Source organism: Ambystoma mexicanum, chromosome 2p, assembly GCF_040938575.1.
Source record: "Ambystoma mexicanum isolate Mex_15411 chromosome 2p, UKY_AmexF1_1, whole genome shotgun sequence".
In the NCBI taxonomy this organism is placed as follows: domain Eukaryota; kingdom Metazoa; phylum Chordata; class Amphibia; order Caudata; family Ambystomatidae; genus Ambystoma; species Ambystoma mexicanum.
Genome location: NC_090923.1, coordinates 417,198,348 through 417,221,822, shown reverse-complemented (window position 1 = coordinate 417,221,822; position 23,475 = coordinate 417,198,348). Strand labels below are relative to the sequence as shown.

Below are 23,475 nucleotides of genomic sequence, written 5' to 3'. Positions count from 1 at the left end.
TGTCCAGGAAGGATCTGATCCAGTTAGTGGCATTTTCCAAAAAGTGGCCAGCAGATTTCAAGTGTTGGTATAGGATTTAGTGATTGACCAGATCGAAGGCCGCAGAGAGGTCCAAGAGTAGTAGTAGGGCTAGTTTGCCATTACCTCCATTTGAGTTTTCAGATCTAATAAGGCTGTTTCTGTCCCATTCCTGGGTCTGAATCCAGATTGTCTTGTGCCAAGTAAGTTATTAGTCTCCAAATACTTCTGTATCTAGAGGTAGGCCACTCTATCTAAGATTTTTAGGGGGAACGGGACTGTGGTGATTGGTCTGAAATTAGTAGGTATGGACAGATCAAGTGTAGGCTTTTTCTGCAGTGGGATGACCCAGGCGTCCTTAAAGTTGTTGGGCACAATTCCGGAATGAAATGAGGGATTGATGAGGTGGTAATGAAGGGAGTAAGGTCGTGGGCAGATTCCTTAATGATAGGGGCAGGAGTCCCCTTGGCAGTTGGAAGGTTTAAGGTTGCTGATCATTTTTTCAACCTCAGTGATAGTAAGAGGAGTGATGCTAAATGGGGGCTGGGTGAAAGTGGTAGGTGTTTTAGGTGCCATAGGTTTGGAGAGGAGAGAGTTTTGTTTGGCATTGATTTTGGCTTGTAAAGTGGTTATTTTGGAGAGGAGAGCATTTTGGATGCTATTGCATCAAGAGCTGTCTTTGTTACAAGTATCTGGTATAGGCAAAGGGGATTCTAATTCTTTGAGAATTTTGAAAAGCTCCTTCGTGTTGGATTCAGCTTGCGAGATGCGCAGGTTATACGTTTCTTTTTTTGCCTGTATAATCGCTTCCTTGTGGTTAAAGGATGCAATGAAGAGGTTGTCTTTGTTAGAAGCACAAGGGAGACTTTTCCAAAGTGATTCCGCCTTGTGTTTTTCTTTACGCAGAGCTTGAAGATGTCGCGTGAACCACGAGTTCAGGTGAGCTTGTTGTTTAGCTTTCCTGAGTTTGAGCAGGGCTATAGTGTCAATAGCTTTGAGCAGTGTTCGGTTGAAAGTGTCCACCAAGACCGTAGGGTCGTTATAACATGTGGCCCAGTTGTTCAGAGTGGGTAGGGTAAGCGGGAGTAGCTTGTCCCTGGTGATGTCCTTTTTATTCCTGGTGGGGATAGAGGGGGCTATTGTAGGTTTGGTACTAGGAATGGTGGCTGGTAGTTGGAAGATAATGACGTGGTGGTCGGACCAAGCACCGGCTGAGTTGGAACTTATCGTAGTATTACAATTTCAGTCTACGATCCAGTCAAGCATTCTCCCTTTGTTGTGTGTAGGTTCGAGGTTACGTTGTTGGAAGCCTAGGTTTGACACAAAGCTTGCAACTTCAGTGGCCATTAGATCCTTGGGGTCAGACAGTCCAAGATTAAGCCCCCATAGCAGCAACACTTGTGAATTAGGCTTAGTATTGTTGGATAGGATAGTCATTATATCTTCTGCAAAGGAGGAGAGGGGACCGGGTGGTCTGTAGATGAGGTGAAGTGACGCTGTATTGGTAGGTGAGAGTGAAAGTTTCACTGATGGTGATTCAGCTGAGCAGCAATTAATGTTGGGGATCGGTCTCATGTCGATATTATCCCTATGTATGAAGGCAACACCGCCACCTTTGGACAAATTAGATAGGCGGTCATTTCTAAGGATAGAGTAAAGATAGAGTTCTTATCTCGTTCGATAGTTCTCCTTCATTGTTCACACGAACGTGAATGGAGGTGTCAATATGTAGGGCACACACAGGAGCCAACAGATCCGCAGGACAGTCCCATTGAGAAAGCTTCTGCCACAGCAAATCTTGATTAATACTGTCGAAGGCTTGTCTCATATCGACAAATGCCAGGAATAGTTGTTTATGTCCTTTCATCGCTTCTAGTTTCAGTATGTTTAATAGCAAGAGGTTCACCTCGGTCCCCACACCTTTTGTGAACCCAGTTTGCAGGACATTGCAAATCTTTGCAGTAGCTGCCCAATGTGCCAACTTTTGTTGTACAAATCAAACAAAAACCTTTCCAATCGTATCCAGAAGGGCAATCGGGCGATAGTTAGACGGCTCCGCCCGACTGCCCTTCTTGAAGATCGGAACAATTACGGCCTTCAACCAGGAGCCCAGGTCGACTTTACGGGTGGCGATCTTTTTAAACAAAGCTTCGATAAACACCGTCCAGCCCTCCTTATTTTGTTTTAGCATCATATTGTTGACGGGAGCCGGACCAGGAGCCCGCAGTTTTTCAGATGCTTGATGGCATCATAGATGTCCTCTGTGCTGTTTCTTGTACATTCCAAGCCTTGTTGCAGATGGTTAGGTTGGCAGATTCCAGTCTCGTTGGTTTCTTATATACTATCCCAAAATAGGATTCCCATTCAGCAGCTGACATTTGATTTGCAATGCTAGAATTACATTTTGAATTCGTCTTGTTGAATATTGCCCAGACTTCTCTTGACTTAAGTTTCACAATGAAATCCAACATATGCTCGCCTCTTTCTTGATCTCGAATGATAGTATTTGATTTTTGTCAATTTCGAAATTGTTGGTGAAGATTTTTTATCGCTTTTTCCATTTCATCTTTCAGGGTGTTTTTAAAAAAATAATCTGTCCCTGCGAAGTTTTCTTTTGGCAAGCTGCACCACTCTACTGTAGGTGTGTTTATGCTTATGTCCTTCAACTCTTGATCGTGTAATGTTCACCACATATTGTAGTAGCAGAGGTGCATAATTGATATCGTCATTTTTTTGTTCGTCGAAAAGTTTATTATTTAGTTCTTGTATTTGATAATCTTGGATTCGTAATCTGTTGCCTGCCGAGTTACTGTAACAGGGGCATCATAGACCTGAAATTTAACAGTTTTCCTCATAAGCCAAGAGTGTTGCAGCACATTATGATCGCTTTTGTTCTCATAAAGCACCTGAAGCTCTACTATTTTTTGGATAAATTATTTGAGGCCCAGATGTAATCCAAGATTTTTCAATTTTGTTCTTTGATCCAAGTGAAGTTTTGTGGAACATCACCTTTGAAGTTACCATTTAGCATTGAACAGTCTCGGCATTGCAGAGCAGAATTCCATCTTTGTCCTCGAGGAGGAAGATCGTTCCACGTCATTGGGATGTTAATGTTCAGCTTCTTATTTTCCCAAACCAAGAATAGTTCAGGTTGCCACACACTATTATCAATAGGTTTGAGTACCTTTCAGAATTTCATGTGCTGCCGATGCGTTTGATTTCAGAGGAGCAGGAATCCTGAATTTGGGGATCTGTCCCAGTTATTACCCATCGGACAACACTCATATGGACTGTACCATTTCAATATCGGCCCTGATTTGATAAAGGCTCAGGCGAGTCAAAACACGTGTTATCACTAAGTAGAGGGCTACAATTTTTTCAACGTTTTGATTATGCAATAAAACAATCGATTACTTTTCCACTGGCGCTGAGTCCTGGAGTCACCTTCTTTCTTACCTTTCAGAATATTCATCAATCATGGTAGTGACTGAGTTGATAAACTGTTCTGCGATGATCATTGTAGGGTTCCAATAGCAATTTAACAACAACAAATGGCAGCGCTCGTCAGTGTTGGCTTCCCTTGACTCCAATATAGTTCCTTGCAGAAACAGGTTCGGGTTTTTTGACTCAAGGACTAACAACCAGTTGTTCATTTTTATCATTGTTAGTAGCCCCGAATATGGCAGACCCAACAGATTTTTCCTTGCAGGATTTAAGTACATGGAGTAGCCATCTTTCGTTGATGTCTCCCTGAGCCATGTCTCTTGTAGACAGATTGCAAAATTATTTTCTAGACTCACTGCAAATTCGTTGAATAAATGCCGAAAGACTCTTGTGTTCCATGAAATTAACACACATGGTTCTTCGGCTACCGTATTTCATGGTTATTGTCTTTGAAAGCCATAGTCCTCTCCAGTGTTTCTGTCCCGGGCATTTGATCTTTGAGTTTTTATTGGATTTGGGAGCTGACAAGTCATCATACTTCTGAGCGATTCCTGCTGTTCTCCGTTAGTTTCTGACTCTAGATTGTTCTCTTCAGAGGTTAGATCAAGTGGTTCTATAGAAATCTCAAACCCAAAGAACAGTAATTCATCGGTGGCTTCAAGGATCGTTTTCTTAACTGCTTGAGATTTTATATGCAGTAAGACTTGATCAGAACGCTTCTCAGTTGTGTATTCCACAATCTTGATGTCCTCGGATTCAACAGTCCGTAAAGTCGGAATGCACTTGAATAATCTCATGACGTTTCTGCGGTTTAGATTTACTTCCTTGTCATCAGTATGTATATTTTGCAGACGCAATTTTCTGTGGTTTATTGAACAACATCACTTTGTTTGTCGTGACCTGATCACTGGAGAAGGATTGTTTCTTCCGTTGGCTCATAGTAAGCTTTGGATTCAGTTTAGTTTGCTCGTTTATCTTCAAGGGCTCGTTCAGTCGTGATTCTTCAGCACATGATTTAAGGGCAAAACCCAGTGTTTTTTTTTAGTTGACTATTATTCGAGATTGTTTTAATGGATGACTTCGACTCACGGCTTGCTGACCTGCCTCAGGGGCGGCATCTTCGCTATTTGTGTCATCTTAAATCGAATATGTCGATAGGTCGCACAGGTCTACCGAATTTGAGGTAGAAATTGAGTTGTCATCCTCAGACTCGTCTCGCTGAAGTTTGCTCGAGGTAATATTACCAACTTTCAGCAATGTTTCGCTTTTAGACTTTTCGTCGGTTGCAGATTCACCTTTGCTTGTTAAAGGCTTAGAAAAGAGGCCAGGTCTAGGTGGAGTAGACAAATTTCGTATAAACTTTCTCATGTTTGTACATTGTCTCTTTGCTGGGTTATTTTTTTGTTTTGCTTTCTACAGCTCCCGGGAACCGCTGCATTTGTTCACCATATCTTCACGTGTTTGTTTTTTTTTGCTGAAAAAATGCCAAAAGATTGTTGTTTCTTTTCCATGGTAACTCTTTTTTTTTTTAAAGGGTCCTGAAAACGTATTGATGTTTTTATCATTGTTTGTCACAGAGTCCCCATTTGCTGTTTCATTATCAATCGCGTTGTGTGTACTTGATTTTTGATCATTTACTCGTGAAGATTTATGATCATTCACTAAGTGAGGTTGACTATCATAGACATCAGTCACTATTTCTTCCTGTTCAACTGTAGTTCTAATAGGAACAGGTGTTTGGGATAACAGTGTTCCATTGTTCTTTTCCAATGCTTTACTGTGATCTTTAGATTGTTTTTTTGATAAATCTGAATCATTCGTGTTTACTCTTAGAATTGTTTTTTTGAAGCAAAGCAGACCTTTTATCACACATTTGAGCTGGTAGTCACGCTCAATATGTCTCATCCATTTGACAGTTTCCAATAGGCCTTCAGTGAGGTCGTTATTGGATGCTTGATCTCTAGCAGCCAGCTCACTAAGTCTCTGTTGCCAACGCAAGGTTAGCTCAGCTTCACATTCCAATTGGGTTTGAAGAAATCCAGTGAAGCTTTCCATTTTCGTTATTTTACTAGTAAGATTCTGTAACATGATTGCCAGATCTCTGGAGGCCTCGTTCAACGACTCATACAGTTTGAAAAAGGGTATGAGTGCTAATGATGTTGCAGCCAGGACATTGTTGTGAATTTGAATGGAGGCCGCGGTGGATAGATGTGTCTTGTGGCTGGAGTCGAACAATTTGCCCATTCTACTTGTAGACACATTTTCTTTGTTATGACGTCTTCCCGAGTTCCGTTTGTCTGGTTGTGTTCTTTGTACAGGAGCTCCAACTTGTACACGCTTCAATTTTTCAAATGATGTGGAGCTTTTTTCTCCTTATAGTAGTATTTGACTCTGAGGGCACAGCGTCAATTTGCCATTATAATTTTCAGCTGAATCTGAGAGATTGGATAAATGTTTTTCACTAGTCCGTGAAAGATTAGAGAAGCTTGCACATAGTTTTTCCTTGACCATCAGGTAATCGGCGTTCAAGCGGTCCACCAATCTTACTTCACGGGCTGCAACATCGAGATTTACATCTTCCTCAAGGGAAAGTATGGATTCCCTTAGTTCCAAACCTGTCATTAACGCGTCTTCCGCCTGACTTATGTGAACCGGAAGTGCGAACTGTACTGCTCCAGGGAATTTCCCCAAGAGGAGCTCCAGGAGACGCGTTTTTTGGTCGACTGGGAGTTTCCAACCCTGTACGCGTTTCTTCAGCCCCCGTTATTCCTCACTTGATCAGGAGGTTGAGAAAGTTCGGGAAACACATGATCCTAATTGCGCCAGATTAGGTCAAGAGGACGTGGTACCCGGACCTTCTGGACATGTCCATCTGCCCTCCAATATGTCTTCCACAAGGAGTTATTACCAATTTAGAGGAGCTGGTAGGGAACGAACCCAAGGAGGCACTAAGAAACAAAGTGCTAGCATGGCTATGCCAGCGGACTGGACTCTGATTTATCAGAATCTCTGACATTAAATTCTTCGGAGGATTGACAAGTGGTGCTCTCAGATCAGAATAACCGAGACTGTGTGCTTTTGGGGTGTGGTTGAAGCAGTCTTCCACTCTTTATGAGCATCTGCAAAGATCCTCCTAATGGCTCATCCAATTTGAACCTGGTAGTTGACTTAGTGCAACCATTATACCCTTTTCTGGTGTGTTTGTTTTTCTTGTTTTAAGTTTGTTAGCGCTCTGAGGCCTTTGGGTGTGTGGCACTTTATAAATATTGGAATAAATAAGTAGGCAGAAAGAGCTAATAAAATCAAAGAAAATTACTTTGCCATGCTACATAGCACGTAAGGACTAAAATGTACTACATAGTAAAACCATATCCATACATATAGCTACAATATAAATGAAGAATATATCAAAACTCTCAGAAGACTATTTTCATTATTATAAAGAAAACAAGTCAAATATCACATGGTAAGCCATGTATTCCCTATACTTATTCGAAGGTCTATATAGACTAAAGAAATCTTGTTCCGTATCATGCATGTAAACCATGTTTCTCAAGTTTTCTCATCTAATGTATTAAAACTCTACATTTAGCCAAGAGTAAAGAAAGACACGTTAATGTAGTATTCATTCAGCATTTCAATAAACAATCCTAGAATGTGTCCTGTTGGTGAGTGAGCGATAGCAGTACCCATTATAGTGCACAATTTACTGACCACGGCTTGACAGAAAACAGAATTGACCAGCGGACATTTTCATGCAGTGACAAATTGGCTTCTGCCCTGCAGGAGTACAAGGATGTTTAGACTCAGCCCTCACACTTCTACAAACCAAATGTGAACTCAATCATAACGGCAAAATAGGCACAGTTAAGATATATACCTCCTTCGCCTTCTGTGGAACGTGAGTCAGGGGATGTGATTGTGAACCAGTAGCAACCCAAACAGCATAGTAGAACAGTTCAAAATATAGGAATGTCCAAACAAGGTTCTATAAAAATATACACTGTTTAATTAAACACACCATGTGCCCGAACAACTAAATAGAGAAACAATCCAGAAAACACACCCCTGAGGAAAGAACATAGAATAAGCAAAAATAGCAAGATACAGCACTCAGGTAATGAATTGGAGGTGATGGGCAGATAATAACTAGTGTTTGGAAAAAGGATATGTTCTGGTGCAAAGATTTATTAAGGGTGACTTAACCAGTCTCTATGGCCCAAAGATGTACCAACAGGGCTGTTGGCTGGCAATAAAATCTTTCTGCGGTTCGACTGCTACAAATTTGGCTTTTTGATGCTGTGCGAGCCGAATGAGCTACGTTCGGGTGTGGAGGATCATGTAACCCTGAAGCGGGGCGCAGGCACGAAGCTGGTTTGAAACAGTAGCTCAGAGCAGTTCATGCAGCGTTTGATCGATGCAGCTCGGATGGCTCACTGGGATCAGTTTGAAGATCACGTCCGGTTTGAATCGTGGTAACTGCTGGTTAGGGTCAGCTTGTGACACTTCAGCGGTTTCGAGAAGCGGTCCAGTGATGGTTTGAAGCTTTGATCCTGATGATCTGAGGGACAGTATGATGCAGAGCAACTTGATGTTGAGCCAGTTTGAGTCATTTGGAAACCACTGGCTCGCATCAATGCATGACAGGATGCTTCCAGTAGCTCAAGACGAGGTCTGGTGATAAGCGGTTCCTCCAAGCCGTACACGTGACAGGCTTTGTTTGGGACATGTCATTGAACTAAACCTCACTGTGTTTCGAGAGATGCTCAAAGTGCGGATCGTGAAGACCACCAGGGTCTGTTTGACAGTCAGTTTGGAAAAGATGCTCGTGACTGGATGCACAGTTTGAGTTGGGCTATTCAGTGGAGTGTTCGAGGGTCCAGTCCGACTGTTGATGAAAATTGTCAATGAAGATCCTTGTGGTTCGAACCGTGCAGGTGCAGCAATGGATTATTGTTTGAGCTGAGGTAACGCCGCATTCAGTGGTCACTGTGCAGTGGCTAACTGGTTCAAGCTTGAAACACGGTTCAAATCGGTTCGCCGGCAAAAACCCAGGGATCTTTGTTTCGACCTCCGGTTGCTGTGAGTCCCAATCCCGGCACTCAAGGATAACATGTAGCCCCTGTTCTCTGGCTTCCAAACACAGGGATGCTGGCACACAACCGCAGTAGTCCCTCACTATGGTGCGGTCCAGGGTACCGTTGTGACTGGGAGAGAGACGGGTCTTGCTTCAACAGCAGGTCACATCCAATGTGCCCTGGGGATGGTTAGGGAGCAGAGCTTGCCTCTGCCTTGAACACTCAGTCTTCCCTCTGTCACAGGGCCTTGGAAATATTAGCTCTCCCAACAGAGTTCCATAAACATTCTTCCTTAGGTGTTTGTTCCAAGGTGAATCAATGAAGGAATGGGAGAATCCTTCTTTTAAAGGCAACAGTGTACAGTTGATTGGACAAAAGCAAGCCTGCTTTATGGGTCCAATACCTACTCTTGAAGCAAGTCGACTTTGCCTTCTGACATCACACCTAAAGTGCTTTGTGTTAAAGGAAGTGGAAGCGACAGGAAGGAAGAGGGCTAAAGCAAGAACATAAGAGGGTGGAACTTTCCTCCAGCTGGTCTGAGCACCCTCTGTCTACACTAACTCGGCCCTCTTCCCTTGTCAATAGCATCAAAGACTATTTTGGTATGCAGCACCCAGCTGTGAGGCTAGTCCTTTTGTGAAGGGTGTGTCCTTTGATTCATATTCCCAGGACAGCCTCCTGTGGAGTTGGTGTCTCACTGGAGAGGGTTTTACCTGCTCTCACAAAGGACGAAAGAGAGGCAACACCCAAGGCTACAATATTTCTGGGAGCAGCACAGACAGCCTGGCTAGGAGGTGAGGGGTGGGTACACATAATCCAACCACAGCGGAGTTGGGCTCACAGGGCTGGCACATGTGTGGTACCAATTTGATGTGGCTGTAATAATTATGAGAAATACCATCCACCATACCTTAACTCAGGAATGGCTTACATTTAAAGTTTAAAATACCACCAGGTTAGTAAACTTATAATTATGGGGTTTGAAAACAGAGGTGCATATCTTAAATGCAACCCCTGTGCTGCAGAGACGTGGCTGTCACTGCAGCTGTCCAATGGGCAACGGTGTGTTTTGAACCTGCTCTTTGCCACTGTCAAGGAGGCGCTGCAGATCAGACTACTGAGACAGCAAGGCACAGGTGTACACTATGATTTTGGTTTGGAGTTTATGAAAGGGGAATCTAATTAGCAGATTACTCTTTCTGAAATTGAATGATCTGCATCATTTAATTAATTTAATAAAATAAAAAAACAGGGCTTCTACACTTTCGCCTGGCGGCAATCCATCACACAAGACACGTGAATAAAGTCAGCAGGCTCGGCACCACAAAGTGTGCATCTTTGTGGTCTGTCCCTATCCATAGCATGTAGCCCAACAAGAGTTTAATAGAACCTGTGAATGTATTTGTAATTAATTATTCACGATGCTTACATCAACATTTTATTTACTCAGTTTTGTTATCCAGGGCTGCCATTTCATGTTTTGTTTGTCTACACATCCTAGATATCAAAGCCGCGCTAGACACTGTATTAGTAAGGTGCACAATTGTGCAAGTTAGAGGAGGTTTAAAGAAGTCATACATGTAGCTTTTAATGTGTCTTTATTTCATAATATTTATTTTATTTTTTTCCTTTATAAAGCGCACAAGCAGCCTAGGGGCATAATATAGCAATAGTATTTGCGTATAGAGTCTATGAAAATAACTTTCCAAAGGTTGGAAACCCGTCATTGTCCATTGTATATTCCTACATTTCTATACTTTTCTAGTACCATATTCTACGCATACCATTGTCCACAGTAAAGGTGGCGTTAGGCGAGTGCCAGGTGGCAGCGAATATCTAAGTTGCCTATTGTTGGATGAGGCTGTGACATTGTGCAAGTAAGATCAGAGATTTCTTCCCTCTCGCCCTAATGCCACCAAGGTGTGTATAGCCTTTTACTCCCTCTAATGTGGTGTGCTCCATACACGATAGTTTATGGGAAGGAAGGTGGGCCTGGAGCAAGACATTGCTCTGGTTCAGAGTATGGAGTGAAGGGCCTTCCCAGTCACCTGCAAGAGAGGTCGGGTATAAGAAGCTAGAGCCCTCCGAATGAAGAGAAGCAGTCAGATGGGATGACCGAGAGCAGGGGAAGAAATTGCAGATGGATTATGAGGAGAGTTTTTGCCGGTGGGTGGCACTGGACCTTCATTCCAACAGTGTAACTAGTCTTAGCTTAATGAGATTAATGTGAGGGTCTCTGGGAAGTCTCACATTCATCCAAGGGACTTGTGGACATCTAAAAAAAAAAGCCTGCATTTCTGTTGCCAAGCCAAGAAACTAGTGAGAGTCTCTTAGAATGGCGGCATTCACCCTCACAATGTCCAGGGAGCTTCTGTCAAAGAGTTCTCTGCTGGCACAGTGTAGAGCCTGGGAAGTCTCGGTGAAAAGGTTCTTGCATTCTGATAAATCAATACAGAGAAGCCTCTGAGAAACTGTCAATATTATTGGAAAATAGGCATTGATGAGAACACTCGCCTAGACTTGCAATCCAGAGAATATATGCAGACGTGGAGGGCAGGCCTCCCAGACTGCTAGTTCTGGTAAGGAGTACAAGAATTGAGGGCATGCCTCTCCGTGATTAGAACTGAGCAGCCTGTTGGTCCCATTTTTCCCCAATTAAATAAAGAAAAGTAACCCTTTTTCTGCTTTACGAGTGTTGTCTGTCGAGCTGTATGGCCACACACACACACCAGTAAAATGCCAAACCTAATCGGATAAATCATTGCATAAAATGAAACCCAAAACAAGGGTCTGCCAACACTACTCCCACCAGAAAATTCAATCAAGGTCCTTCGAAAAGCTTAAGACCACAAACAGTCTTTTGTTAAAGACTTTGGGCCTATTACACGGTAGGCGGTAGGGATTTAACGTTACCGGTAATGGAATACCGGTAATGTTAAATCCCCATGCTAATTACGACCCGGCTCATCGCTATTAGCGGCACCGCTAAGTACGGTGCCACTAATAGCGGCCAGTCCACGGGCGCGCGACCCCCCCATCCTGTAAATAACGCCATGCCGCTAATAGCACACCATCACAAGGTGAGCGGACATGCCAATAGCGACATGGTAAAGCCCCCAAAACCCCTTACCGGCATGGCGTTAAAACCGCCATCGCGAACCACTCGTTAAAATAACTGTGCAGTGTTACCACCTGCCACAGGTGGCCACAATCAGCACAGGTGGAGGCAATGGAGACTGTTGCTGCTCAAAAGGAGCACACCACACCCCTTCCCACACCCCGTCCCACACCAAGATGGTTCCAATACAAGCAGCATTACATGGCCTGGAGGACCTGATAGCAGCGCAGCTGCAACAACAACAGGCAGCACAGAGGAGACGGAGGAGGAGGACAAGACAGGCACAGCAAGCACCACCACGGCACCTAATCATACCACAGAGGCACCCACCAATTCCCAGGATCAGAGCCAGTCCATTTAACCTAACACCTGAGCAGATAAACACCCTGTACCGTCTGGACTGGGATACCATCACCCACATCGTGGACATGATACACCACGACATTGTGAGCCTCATGGACATCAGAACTGCCATCCCCCCCCTCTACTGAAGGTGGGGACTGTGCTCCACTTCCTGGCCACAGGCACCTACCAGCATACAGTGGGGCAGATGCATGGCATCTCCCAACCAGTATTCTCACGCACACTGAACCAGGTACTCAATGCCCTCCTGAAGCATGCACCCGAACACATATACATGCCACGGACTGCCCAGGAGATTGCAAAAACCAAAGTCGGTTTCTAATCACTGGCAGGCATCCCAAGTTGCATCGGGGCCATCGACTGTACTCATGTGGAATTGGTCGTCCCACATCACAATGAAGTAGTGTACTGAAACAGGAAGCAATTCCACTCCATCAATGTCCAAATGGTATGTGACGCCAACAAGATAATCGCACATTGCTGTGCCCGATTTCCCAGATCTACCCATGATTCCATGGTCCTGCGGAACTCAACTATCCCACGCTACATGGCGCGACAAACGGGACAGCGTTTGTGGCTACTTGGTGAGTAGCAGGCCAAGCACATGGCAGTGTGCTTGGGGGGGGGAGAGATAGATACTCCAACTGGGCGTGCGTGGGGGGGAAAGATAGATACTCCAACTGGGTGTAGCCTGTAGTCCATCGTCCACATGCACATACAGATGTAAGCCAATGAAATGAACAGGCCACACTTGAGGTGAACAGTAACAGGACCCCATTGCTTCCCCCATATAGGGTACGCCGGCTATCCCCTGAAGAGGTGGCTCCTCACACCTCTACGGAACCCACAGAACAGGCGCGAAGAGGAATACAATCGTGCACATACCCGTACCCGCATCGTGATCGAGCAGACTTTTGGCCTATTGAAGTCATGGTTTAGGTGCATTAGCAGGTCTGGTGGCGCTCTCCTGTATGGCCATGAGAAGGTGGCCAAGATCACCATGGCATGTGTCATGCTGCACAATATGTGTATCAGACGGAATGTGCCACTGCCCCTGACGTTGAAATAGAATCACCTGATAAGGATGATGATGGTGATGAGGATGGAGGTGAAGGGGATGCAGGTCATGCAAGAGGGGATGGCCAGGAGGGACGTGCTGTGATGCAGCATCTGATCAACCAAATATTCTGAGTAACAAGTTCTCGTACTGTCACCTGGATATGGCTAGTGGTGCACTGGTGTCGGTTTGCTCACAATGGACCCTGGCGTCAATAAATTAAACATACACAATGAAGAAGTCCAGGCCTGTGTTTTGCTCTAACACCAGTGTATTAATGAACTCAAACAGGAAAATGTGCATGTACCCAAACATCCCACCACCCTACCCCTCACCCCCCACAACTGTCCCATCACACCCTACCCCCCACCCCCCACAACTGTCCCTCATGTGTCTTCCACAATTTTTGCATCCAGGCATGCACGCGGAAGCATGGATATTCACTCCCTATTGGTCATTGCCTAATCCAGCATTTGGAGGCTGCCGGGAGGAGCGCCTGGTGGTACGTGCGGAGTGTCGGAGTGGGCTTGTCTGCCGCGAACTGGTGGACAAAGAAGTGGCAGACTGTCCTGGTGCTGGTGGGAATTGACGGTCCATTGCATCCACAATGCGTGTGAGGACCTCACGAACTCTGATGAGCTCCCCACAAAGCCTGTCTGTGCAGGTCTCCATACTCTCCCTGGAGTGCCTGGATGTCTCCCCAATCTCCGCCCTGAGACGGGCAGCCTCCGCCACATGCTGACCAACCAGCACAGTGAGACCCTGTTGCTGCTGGATGATGCTGGCCAGGTCAAGGGCAGTGTCGGCCTCTGGTGGTGTGGCTGCTGTTCATTGTGATGCTGGCAGGTGTACAGATGGAGGCACCGGGGGGCTACTGAAGGATCCCATGGCCTCGTCACCAGTGATGTTGGAGCCAGGTGTGTGATGGTTCGGGGGTTCCAGGTGGGCTTGGGGTGTACATGCCCAGCTCGAATTCAGTTGGGTCCTCCACATCAGTTAATGGTGCGGTGGCTGCCGCCTCTCCTGCCGAACTAGCTGAGCTGAGGGTGGTCCCTCGGTGGCTGTGATTGGTGGTGGTGAGTGAACCTCCTGAGGTGGGGCAGTTGGGTTTGGTGTGGCCTTGGCAGTGGTGCTCGAACGATGTTTGGAACTCTGCAAATGGAGCCTTGTGCCTTTTCCCCTTGATGTCGTGGGGGTGTCCTCGGTGGGCTGTGGCCTTTTCTTCTTCTGCACAGGGGGTGCCTGGGATGCATCCTCACTGTCTGTGACCCTGTCGGGGACAAGAAGGGGGGTGGCATTGGTTAGGGTTCGATGTACTTAATGCAGGATACATCATCAATGCAGTTGTGGGCATTTGCAATTCATTGTGAAGGGTGCAGGTGATGTGCCAGTTCAGTGTCTCATCCATGCAGTGTTGTGTGTGGCACTTGGCTCTGTTGATGTGTGTGTGTGTGTTTGGGTCTGGCACTGACATGGGCAGGGTGGGATGCATGTGTGGATGTTTGGCCATCCATGAGGTGAGCCTGGGCTGACATTTGTGGGGACCTGTAGGTACACATTGCATGCTTTCATCAGTACACTTACCTCCATCCGACGTGTCTGCCACGCCATGCTCCATCCTCCCTCGATACATTCGACTCCGATCAGGTTGGCGGATGTCTGCTCCCATTCCTTTAGCTTGATTGGCGACCCAGATCCGCCAGCGGTGGCAGTGTTATGATTCTCTGCCAGGATCATTCTGACCAGGAGTCTCGGGTCATCCCATCTTTTCCTGTACTCACGTACATTGCGGGTGCTGGTGCCCACGGCACTTACTTTCATTGCCACTTCGGCCCAGATAGTCTTTTTCTTAAGGAGAGTCTCCCGTCGCATGTCGTTAGCGAAGACCACTGCAGCATTGTCTGCTAAGGTTTGGGTCAGCATGAGTAACTCCTCATTAGAAAACTTTTCTTTCCGTTGGCGGTCAGTTGTTTTTTTCAGTGCCTTGGGCATGGTAAGGGTATTCCAGTAAATCTCAGACAGCAAAGTACCACAAACAGGTCCAGGGGGCAGAGGATAGCAATGGATTGTGTTTTTAAAGATGGCCGCGTGCTCTTTCCCGTTCCTGTGCGATGACGCTATTTCCTGTTCCGCAATTTAACGGTCACCGCTAACAGCGGTGACCGCTATTTGCACGCAGCGTGAGGGCGGAGGTACTATCTGCACTTTCGTCGAGGGCGGTAAGTGACTTTTTGGGGTCTTTAGCGGCATGGCGGTTGGGTCATTGCCGGCATGGCGCTATGCTCCTGTCCGCGTACTCGTAATGGTGCGCTATTAGCGCCCTCTTGCGAGGGCGGACACGTTAAGAGCGCCATGCCGGTAATTGTGGATTTTTACCGCACAACGTGTGATGAGGCCATTTATCTGGGTGGAAGCTCAATGAATGAGTGATCAATGGATGATGCACTGGCAGGAGTGTGTCAGTGCACAGCCTTATTTATGTGCAAGACACGCAATTTTAAACTGAATTCTCGGCCTTAGAGGACCCCCAGGAAGTTGCTTCACTGTGGGGAAGGTGGGGCTACATTTAAAACATGGCTTATGGGGAGTGAGCATGGCAAGAAGGAGGCCAAAATAGCAAAGTGCTACGTGCCCGTACATGATAACTAGAGAGAACTGATATCCGAAAATGAGATCAAGAAATATTTTTTTATAGAGATTTTCGAACAGAATACTCTAACACAATGCCAAGAATATTTGACTTCATTTTAAAGTCCAGGAGTGGCCTGTGCTAAAAGAAGACTCGGGTTTTGAGGTGTTAAATTTTAGATAGTGGTAGTAATGCACTTCTTGCCCAGAAGCAAATCTTCACACACAATATCATTTTTCGGTGGCACGTGCGCGCTATAGTTGTGTGTCATCTGCATGTTGATGCTTGGGGATGCACAGGCTGGCCACCAGATATCCCACAAGTTCCATCCATACACGGGTTGAACAGCATGGGGGAAAGGATCAACAATTGAGATATCCCAATTAAAACCGATTGTCCAGGAATCATTGCAAACACTCGAAGCCCTTACACCCATCTGATGTTGTATGTAGCTGAACATGTGTGAGTGAGGATTATTTTTCTGTGTGGGTTTCTGCGTGTTTGAATGTGTCTGTGTGGTACGCGCTTTAGTGGAACAGAATGAAACAGTAGCAACAGAATCTAGCATACTATAGATGATTCCGGGCCCTATAACAGAGAGTGCCCTGGCAACTTGATCAAATGTCTGGCTGGGCATGTGCCCGAGTGTTTTAAAGCATGGATGGTCCTTTTCACACGTGTCCTGGTGCTAGAAAGACTATTTTGTCAGCAGCAGCAACAACTGTAGCATACAGAGGCTTTCAGCCAATGGGTCGTCTCCAGACGAGTATTTTCTGGTTTACAATAGCCACCATCATGTGATGGTAGGACCTGGCTATATGATGGCAATAACTTGCATAGAAAGGACGTGCACCTGGGCATTTGATGCCAACACCGGGCTAGGAGTATCTAAACGTAGTGCACCATTCACCCTTTTACAACACTAGAACTATTCATCCATTCAGTCCTACGACCATACGCCTAGAATCCACACAGCCATATCCCATATCACACTGTCATCCACTGTATTGCTACACCAGTCCACACACTACACCCAACAGACACTGTGGTAGCTAGGCTGATCGGTTTTCAACTTGACTATTGGGCCTGCTCATTTCCCCCCATCAGTCATGTACTGTAGCTTTCAACGTCCGCATATACGTTTTGCGTTTAATCCATGATCTACGTATTTAATGTAATTATCTGGTGAGTGGTTTGCGTTCATGCAAGTAATCGTTTATTTGGAATGTGTTGGACGTGCGAAGTCTACTAAAACAAGGCAAGTCTCTTTTACATTCCTCGGAGGCTCGGATGTGTCTTCAGCCATCTTTACATCAAGATATATCAAAAGTCGCGAGCTTGTGGCCGATCGCTTTCCAGCAGCAGCCCAACGGTAACAGCTGACATTGAGAATAGCGTTGCGCCTGATTTCCTATGTGTAAATGGACAGTCTGTTTTGCATGGGCTTGGGGGGGGGGGGGGATAAAGCACCCAACCCCCCCCCCCTTTCCCCCACTTTGACGCAGCAGGCATCGCCCAGCCCGGGGCTCAGCCCACTAGAACCTGCCCCATTTCTCACCCTGGATAGCAGTGTATTTACTTAAGCAGAGGCACTGCTCTCCGAGGTGAGAAAACAGGCATTGAAGTGAAGGTAGAGGCGCGTGTTAATGAGCGCACAGGTTAAATGGTATGGGTGCTCCTGTGATTGACAGATCAGCTGTGTGGGTGCTTGACTGGTGGGTGAATGTGCCTGTATCTCTGTGTGTATGCACGCTGGGACCTGGGGGGGGGGGGGTAGCATTGGAGCATGAACATTTTTTGACAAGAGCATGGCATGTTTTACTGACGTTTTTGGGCAAAGGAAAGCCAACTTGAGTGTTTTTTTGTGATGGTGCAGTTGGAGAGGGGTTGGGGGAAATACTACAGTGGGGCTGGCATGGCTGGGTCTTAATGTGTCATGGGATGTTGTTCTCGCATTAAGGGCAAAGCCAATATGAGTGTTCTTACATGGGGAGGGTATGCTTCCTTGTTTTGACTTGACTTTTTATTTTACTGGTGTTAAGGTCAAAAGCAACATTAATATTCTTACATGGGGGAATATTACATGATGAGTGCAACATGAGTGTTCTTATATGTGGGTATTTGTGCAATGACATGTTATTTATATAGTGCTTTCGCTAAAGCGCTGTACAGCGAACATATTTACATAAAATATACCACCAGTCGAAGTTTGCACTAATTTAATGAGCTTTATTTATTTATTTATTGCATTTATTGACAACGCCCAAACCCGTAAGTATCACGACACTGGTACAACTTGGTGAGCAGGGAAAGTACAGTACAGAGTAAGAGAGAGGTAACAAAGTGCAATAGCAACATAATAGTACAAGGTCCGTAGAGGAGGGTAGAGATCAGGGAGGTCAATTTGAAGTATGAAAGGCTGAGTTAGCCTTGACAGAATTTGAACCTCTGAATCACACACGGATTACAGCAGGATGTGCTCAGCCTGCTGAGCTATCTTACCGGCTAGCAAGAAAGAGCATGTTTTCTTACAGTGGCATTGCAGTTTATTACTGGTGTTTAGGCCAAAGGCAACAAAAGGATTCTTACATTGGGGTGGGGGCATTTGAGCAACCTGCAAGGCAATGTTTTTTTCTTTTTTTTACTGTGGCATGACATTTTTTACTGCCGTTAGGGAGAAAATGCAACATGATGAGTTGTTATATGGGGAGTGGGGGATTTGTGTAGCCAGCCACAATGTTTTCTTACTGTGGCATGGCTTTTTCTCACTGGCATTAAGGCAAAGCCAATAGGAGTATGTTGTTACATGGGGATACTAGCATGTATTGGCAGAGCCAGCATAAACATGCTGTGCTATAGTATCCTTACTGGCATTATGAACAAAGCAAACCTGAGTATTTTCCTATATGGGAATACTGGCATATATAGGTGCACCAGAATGGACATGTGTGAGCACCATCGATATGAAAATGCTTTTTTATACTTGCAGAGTACTGGCATATAGTGGGTAAAGGAATTATGAAAATGTGATTGAAAATGCTCCTGTGCATTGTTGGTGGTTTGTCACCTAATGGACATTTTATGATTGAAAATGCTCCTGTGCATTGTTGGTGGTTTGTCACCTAATGGACATTTTATGCCTTACCCTACAAAACAGTTTGTGAACTCTGTGGCTTTTTACCTAATTTATCACAGAAAGTGTACTGAAAAATGCACTATTTTAACCCATCATTTAAAAACTTTTCCTAAAGGGACATACCCCCCCCCTCCCCCGATTGGTTCGCACTCCCTCACTACTCTGTCGCTCCTGTGCATTTGGCTGGGGGCAGAACAAGTGCCCTTCCTTGTGCAGGCTCTCCTTAGTGTGGGCCCTACTACTTTAGCTCCAGGCCGCACTTGTTACAGAATCATGGGTATGCCTCTGGTGAGTTGGGGTGAAAGATGGATCTAGTGGGCCAAAGGAAGGCGTAATATCGACTCAGCCTCCTGGGCTTGGGGAGGGGGCGGTAGGACGGGGGAATCAGTAGCGCAATAGGTTTGATGTCCCACCTCGCTAACAGTTTTCAGAACTGCCATCCAGCCCCCCCCCCCCCCCCCAAAAATGTTGAGGCTGGCTCCACCCCTGCTGTTCTGGATGGCGATTTGCGTTGTTTGCAGGTTTATTTTGGGTTTGTTGATTCAGTGAGCTGCAACAAGTGTGTAATCTTGCTCTCTCTCCACAGGCTGACCTCGGCCCTGACAAATACTTGTCAGACAAAGACTTCCAGTGCGCAGTGAAGCTCCTTCCTTCCTGCTCGGTGAGTTTGCCTCCAGTGGCGTGTGAACTGTGCTCGCCTAACACTGATCCAGTCTCGCCTAAACTGCCCAGTGTGACCCGATTTTGTAGTGTATGTTTTAAGAAGTTCGTGTGTTTGCTATATGATCAGTAGAGACTAGAAGCAGATCCTGAAAGCGAATGGGTGCCTTGGGCATTGAGTGATGCTGTGAGCTAAACCTCAACGCGTTGCATCGGCATTGGCGTGGCTGTAAACCAGTGCACGTGTTTATTTATTTTGTTTTGGTTATATATTAAGTGCACTATTAGCTGCTGGGTGTGACGTTGCACTCCCCTTTGGGCTAGAATGATGTCTCTTCTTTCTGCGACCGCTTCGAATGTCTGGCCTCGAATGTCTGCGCGTCTCCTGTGGCCGCGACTGTTGTGTGAGATGATCTGGAGCGCGCATGAGCACTCAGGAAATATAACGACGTTGTTATTGCTTGCCAAGGATCAGTTATATTTCATATCTGCGTTGCAATCGACTGCAACACTCCCCTGGACGCCCTGTGACGAGTTGTCACAAGGAACCTCAACGTGTTGTACAATTTCCAGGATTAAAAGACTTCAATAATGGCGTGGGGCTGGCTATAGTACGGGATGTGTCCCGCGAGAGGTGCGAATCGGGAGGGGTGCGGGGGGTGATTGGAAGGGGAACCTGCTTAAAGCTGCATGCTGTGGGGGAAAATCACAAACCAATAGTGGCCATTTAAATGCCCTTTCTTTCATTGTGTTTTCGTCAGTCTTGATAGTGGTGTGGGGTGTAGTGGAGAAAAGGATGGACCAGTGCTGCCTCAGGTCTGCCAGCGCCTTGTGCGAGATTTGTGCACCTCCCCGGCCCCTTTCCACAAATGAAAACAGCAGGGGGATCAGTTATGTGGTTCAGCTGATACTAGAACAAGTATCAGCCGAACAACAGAACAGAGCCGCCTGATGTTCTTGTAAAGTGTGGTTAAGGGTGCCTTGCCTCCAGCTCAGTGTCATGTAAACAGCGCCTATTAAAGAGTCTTTAATAGGTTCTGTTTACATGACACTGAGTTGGAGGCAAGACGCCCTTTACTGCTGTGCCGTGGTGGCGCCCTTGTGCTGCCGCAGCCTCTGAGCGCACATTGAGCTGGCGCTGGAAAGGACCCAGGTATGGGGTTTGAATTGGGGGGTGACCGAGTATGAGGTTGGTGGGGGGAGCTGTAGAAGAAGGGGCGGGTTAGGGTGGAACATGCTTACACAACTTTGTGTTTTTATTCTTCCCTGGCCGATCTGGAAACGAACGCAGATGTAGGAAAAATGTATGCACTAGCAAACAAACACTCACCAGATTCTACCTTCACATGCAAACATTTCCAATGCTCACCAATTGTTTTAGGTCACCGACCTCCAAGAAACTGGTGTTGTTGCGTTCTGCTGAGTGTCCCATTTTTCATTTCCCCTATATAAATGCAGGTCTGCAAGTCCCAGAGTGCACAGTAGCTTGGATGACTGTTTGTCACCTGACCTACAGCTGCCTCCATGTTCTTCAATCTTCCTGCCTTTAAATCTCCCACCATGCTGATTGGTCACAAAAAGACTAGACCGCTCGTGGCTGGTTTGGGAGATCTGTATTACTCCTGGTTGCCTCGTCTTGGCTGGTTTGGGAGATCTGTATTACTCCTGGTTGCCTCGTCCCAGTATCTAACTGGTGTTTGTTATGTGTATGTTTCAATAAAGAGAGAATGGGTTCTTAGTTGGCCTTTTCCTCGTCCCCAGGGGTGTTGCTAGGGGGGGCTATGGGGGCTATAGCCCCTGGTCTTTTGGTTGTAGCCCCGGATAGAATTTCAGGAGCTACAGCCAAGACTAGCTAGCCCCCAGTCCCAACAGTTCTGACATCAGTGTAGCCCCAGGTCTTTTCCAGACCTAGCAACTCCCCTGCTCGTCCCAGTATATAACTGGTGTGTTTTAGGGAATGATTTGCAGGAAAAGTAGGGAAGGGATTGACAACAGCATATAAAGGCTTGGGGGATATTGGATTCATGGTGAAATGGAAATGAGGGATACCATGTCTCACCTAAGGGTGCCTCATCCCCACTCCCGAAGTCTCCTCCACCCAGATGATCCTCCCTCACGTATCCATCCCCAGGGTTAGGGTTCGATAGAGAGAGCTTTTCCCTAACCACCTAGGAGGAGGATATATTGGTGAAAGAAGTGAGGATGCCCTCGGATTTCTCCCACAGCCATACCTGTTTGTCCATACAGGTCCTTATTATCAGATTTCCATTAATTAGTGTGATAGAATGTACAAGTGGTGTTTAAATGTAGTTAGATGTTGTTTATATATTCCCCTCCATTTAATTTTTTACGTCTCATCTGTTTGCCTGTCTTCTTTTTTTCCTTTCTTGATAATTGTGACAAATTAGGCAAAAATCCATTGATAACATATTCTGTAGTCTACTATGGACAGGGTTTTATGAATTAATTTAAGAAAATCTGCTAAGATTAGTGAGGAGACTGTACAGTTTGCCATCCCTGTGGTTATATTTGCCTATGGTATCTCTCACAAATGATTTGTTGTAATAATTATGTCGTAATATTTGTTAATCCCACATGTACTTTGGCTGTATAGTAATATTAAATTGAGAGATTAGAACTCTGTGTTTCTAAAACATTAAGATATTTCATAGATGTGTGTTTCTGCATATTGAACATCGAAAAACCATGTACATTTATCTTTCTCTTTTGAGAGTGATCTTATTATAAAATGGCTGCCGTGTTTGAGCACTTGTAGCCAATCATTTAGACCCATATCACATTGTTGAAAACAGGGTCTCAGGAAGTGAGTTCTTAGAAATGTCTAGAGCTGTTCCAGACATGTTTGCATTAGCCTGAAATTGTATTTGAGGTTATGCTATTTATTTGAAGAACAAGAATGTCCATTTGGAACAGAATGCACTTGAATAACCTCTTTCCAAGTGGCAAGCTGGTAGGGTGGCAAGCTTTCCAGGTGGCAGGGGCATTCCCCGTAGTGGTGCCTGTACAATAACACAGAGATGAGGTAGTGTTGAGCCAGGTTGAGGGTGTGAAAGTGGGATATAGACCAGGGGCTGACCAAAAAAAAATTAAGGGGGGCAAACTAAAGGGGACCACTGTACAAATACACAAAATTATATTATTACGTGGCACTGCAGGGAGTGGTGGGGTCAGGTATGGAGGAGAGGGCGGGGGAGCGCAGTGAGTTCCCTATTTGGCCATTAAGAGAAGTTTATTCAGAGTATTTTAAGAGATCTCAGTGGGGCAGGCTTTGATTGTGATGGTCAGTGCGTTCCAATGAGGCGGGAAGAGCAGGGAGGAAGAACAGAAGTGAGAGGAGGCACAAAGGGGCATCGGATACTGAGGTTAAGTGCAGAGGGAGAGCAAAGGGAACAATATGACAAGTAGTCTGCGATGGTCAGGTGGGTTTTGAGGCACAAGACCATTGATAGCTTTGTAGACTAGCAGAAAGAACTTGAAAGGGAAATGGTTGTTGTGAGAAACCAGAAGGTGTCTTACCCGCTAGTCCCCGGGGGTCTGTCATCCAGTTGACCAGGACACGGTCATCCCTTTTGGATCCAGTTCCTGGGGGTGGACCAGTGTGGGAGGATCACATGGGTGAGGGGTCTTCAGGGAGTGGGAGTGGGACACTGGATGGCGAGACACAGTGTCCCCTTCCCTGTAATACCTTTACCCCATCCTACCAGGTAGGATACTTAGGAACTCAATCCCCCTACCCTTTCCCAACATGAACACTTTCTCACAAGCAGCTCGCTATGAGAGAAAACAGACTAACACCCGAGCCGCATAGCTGACATGTCCCAATACAATGGTCAGGCAATTACTGACCATTACACACACATTACTTCATTACACTTCCCCACACAGATAAAAGGCAGAGCATGAGAGCACATTCTGAGCGAGGCAAAGCACACGAGGAAGCAGCAGTTCTAA

At 45.8% G+C, this 23,475-nt stretch overlaps 1 protein-coding gene across 4 annotated transcripts in view; it reads left to right on the top strand.

Moving 5' to 3' along the window:
* PXK (PX domain containing serine/threonine kinase like) overlaps positions 1-23,475 on the top strand; it is a 917,751-nt gene that overhangs the window by 533,286 nt on the left and 360,990 nt on the right. For all 4 annotated transcript variants that reach the window (XM_069643765.1, XM_069643764.1, XM_069643767.1 and 1 more), the window contains exon 7: positions 19,430-19,504. In XM_069643765.1, the coding sequence (XP_069499866.1) occupies positions 19,430-19,504 (75 nt within the window). The remainder of the gene's footprint in view (positions 1-19,429; positions 19,505-23,475) is intronic.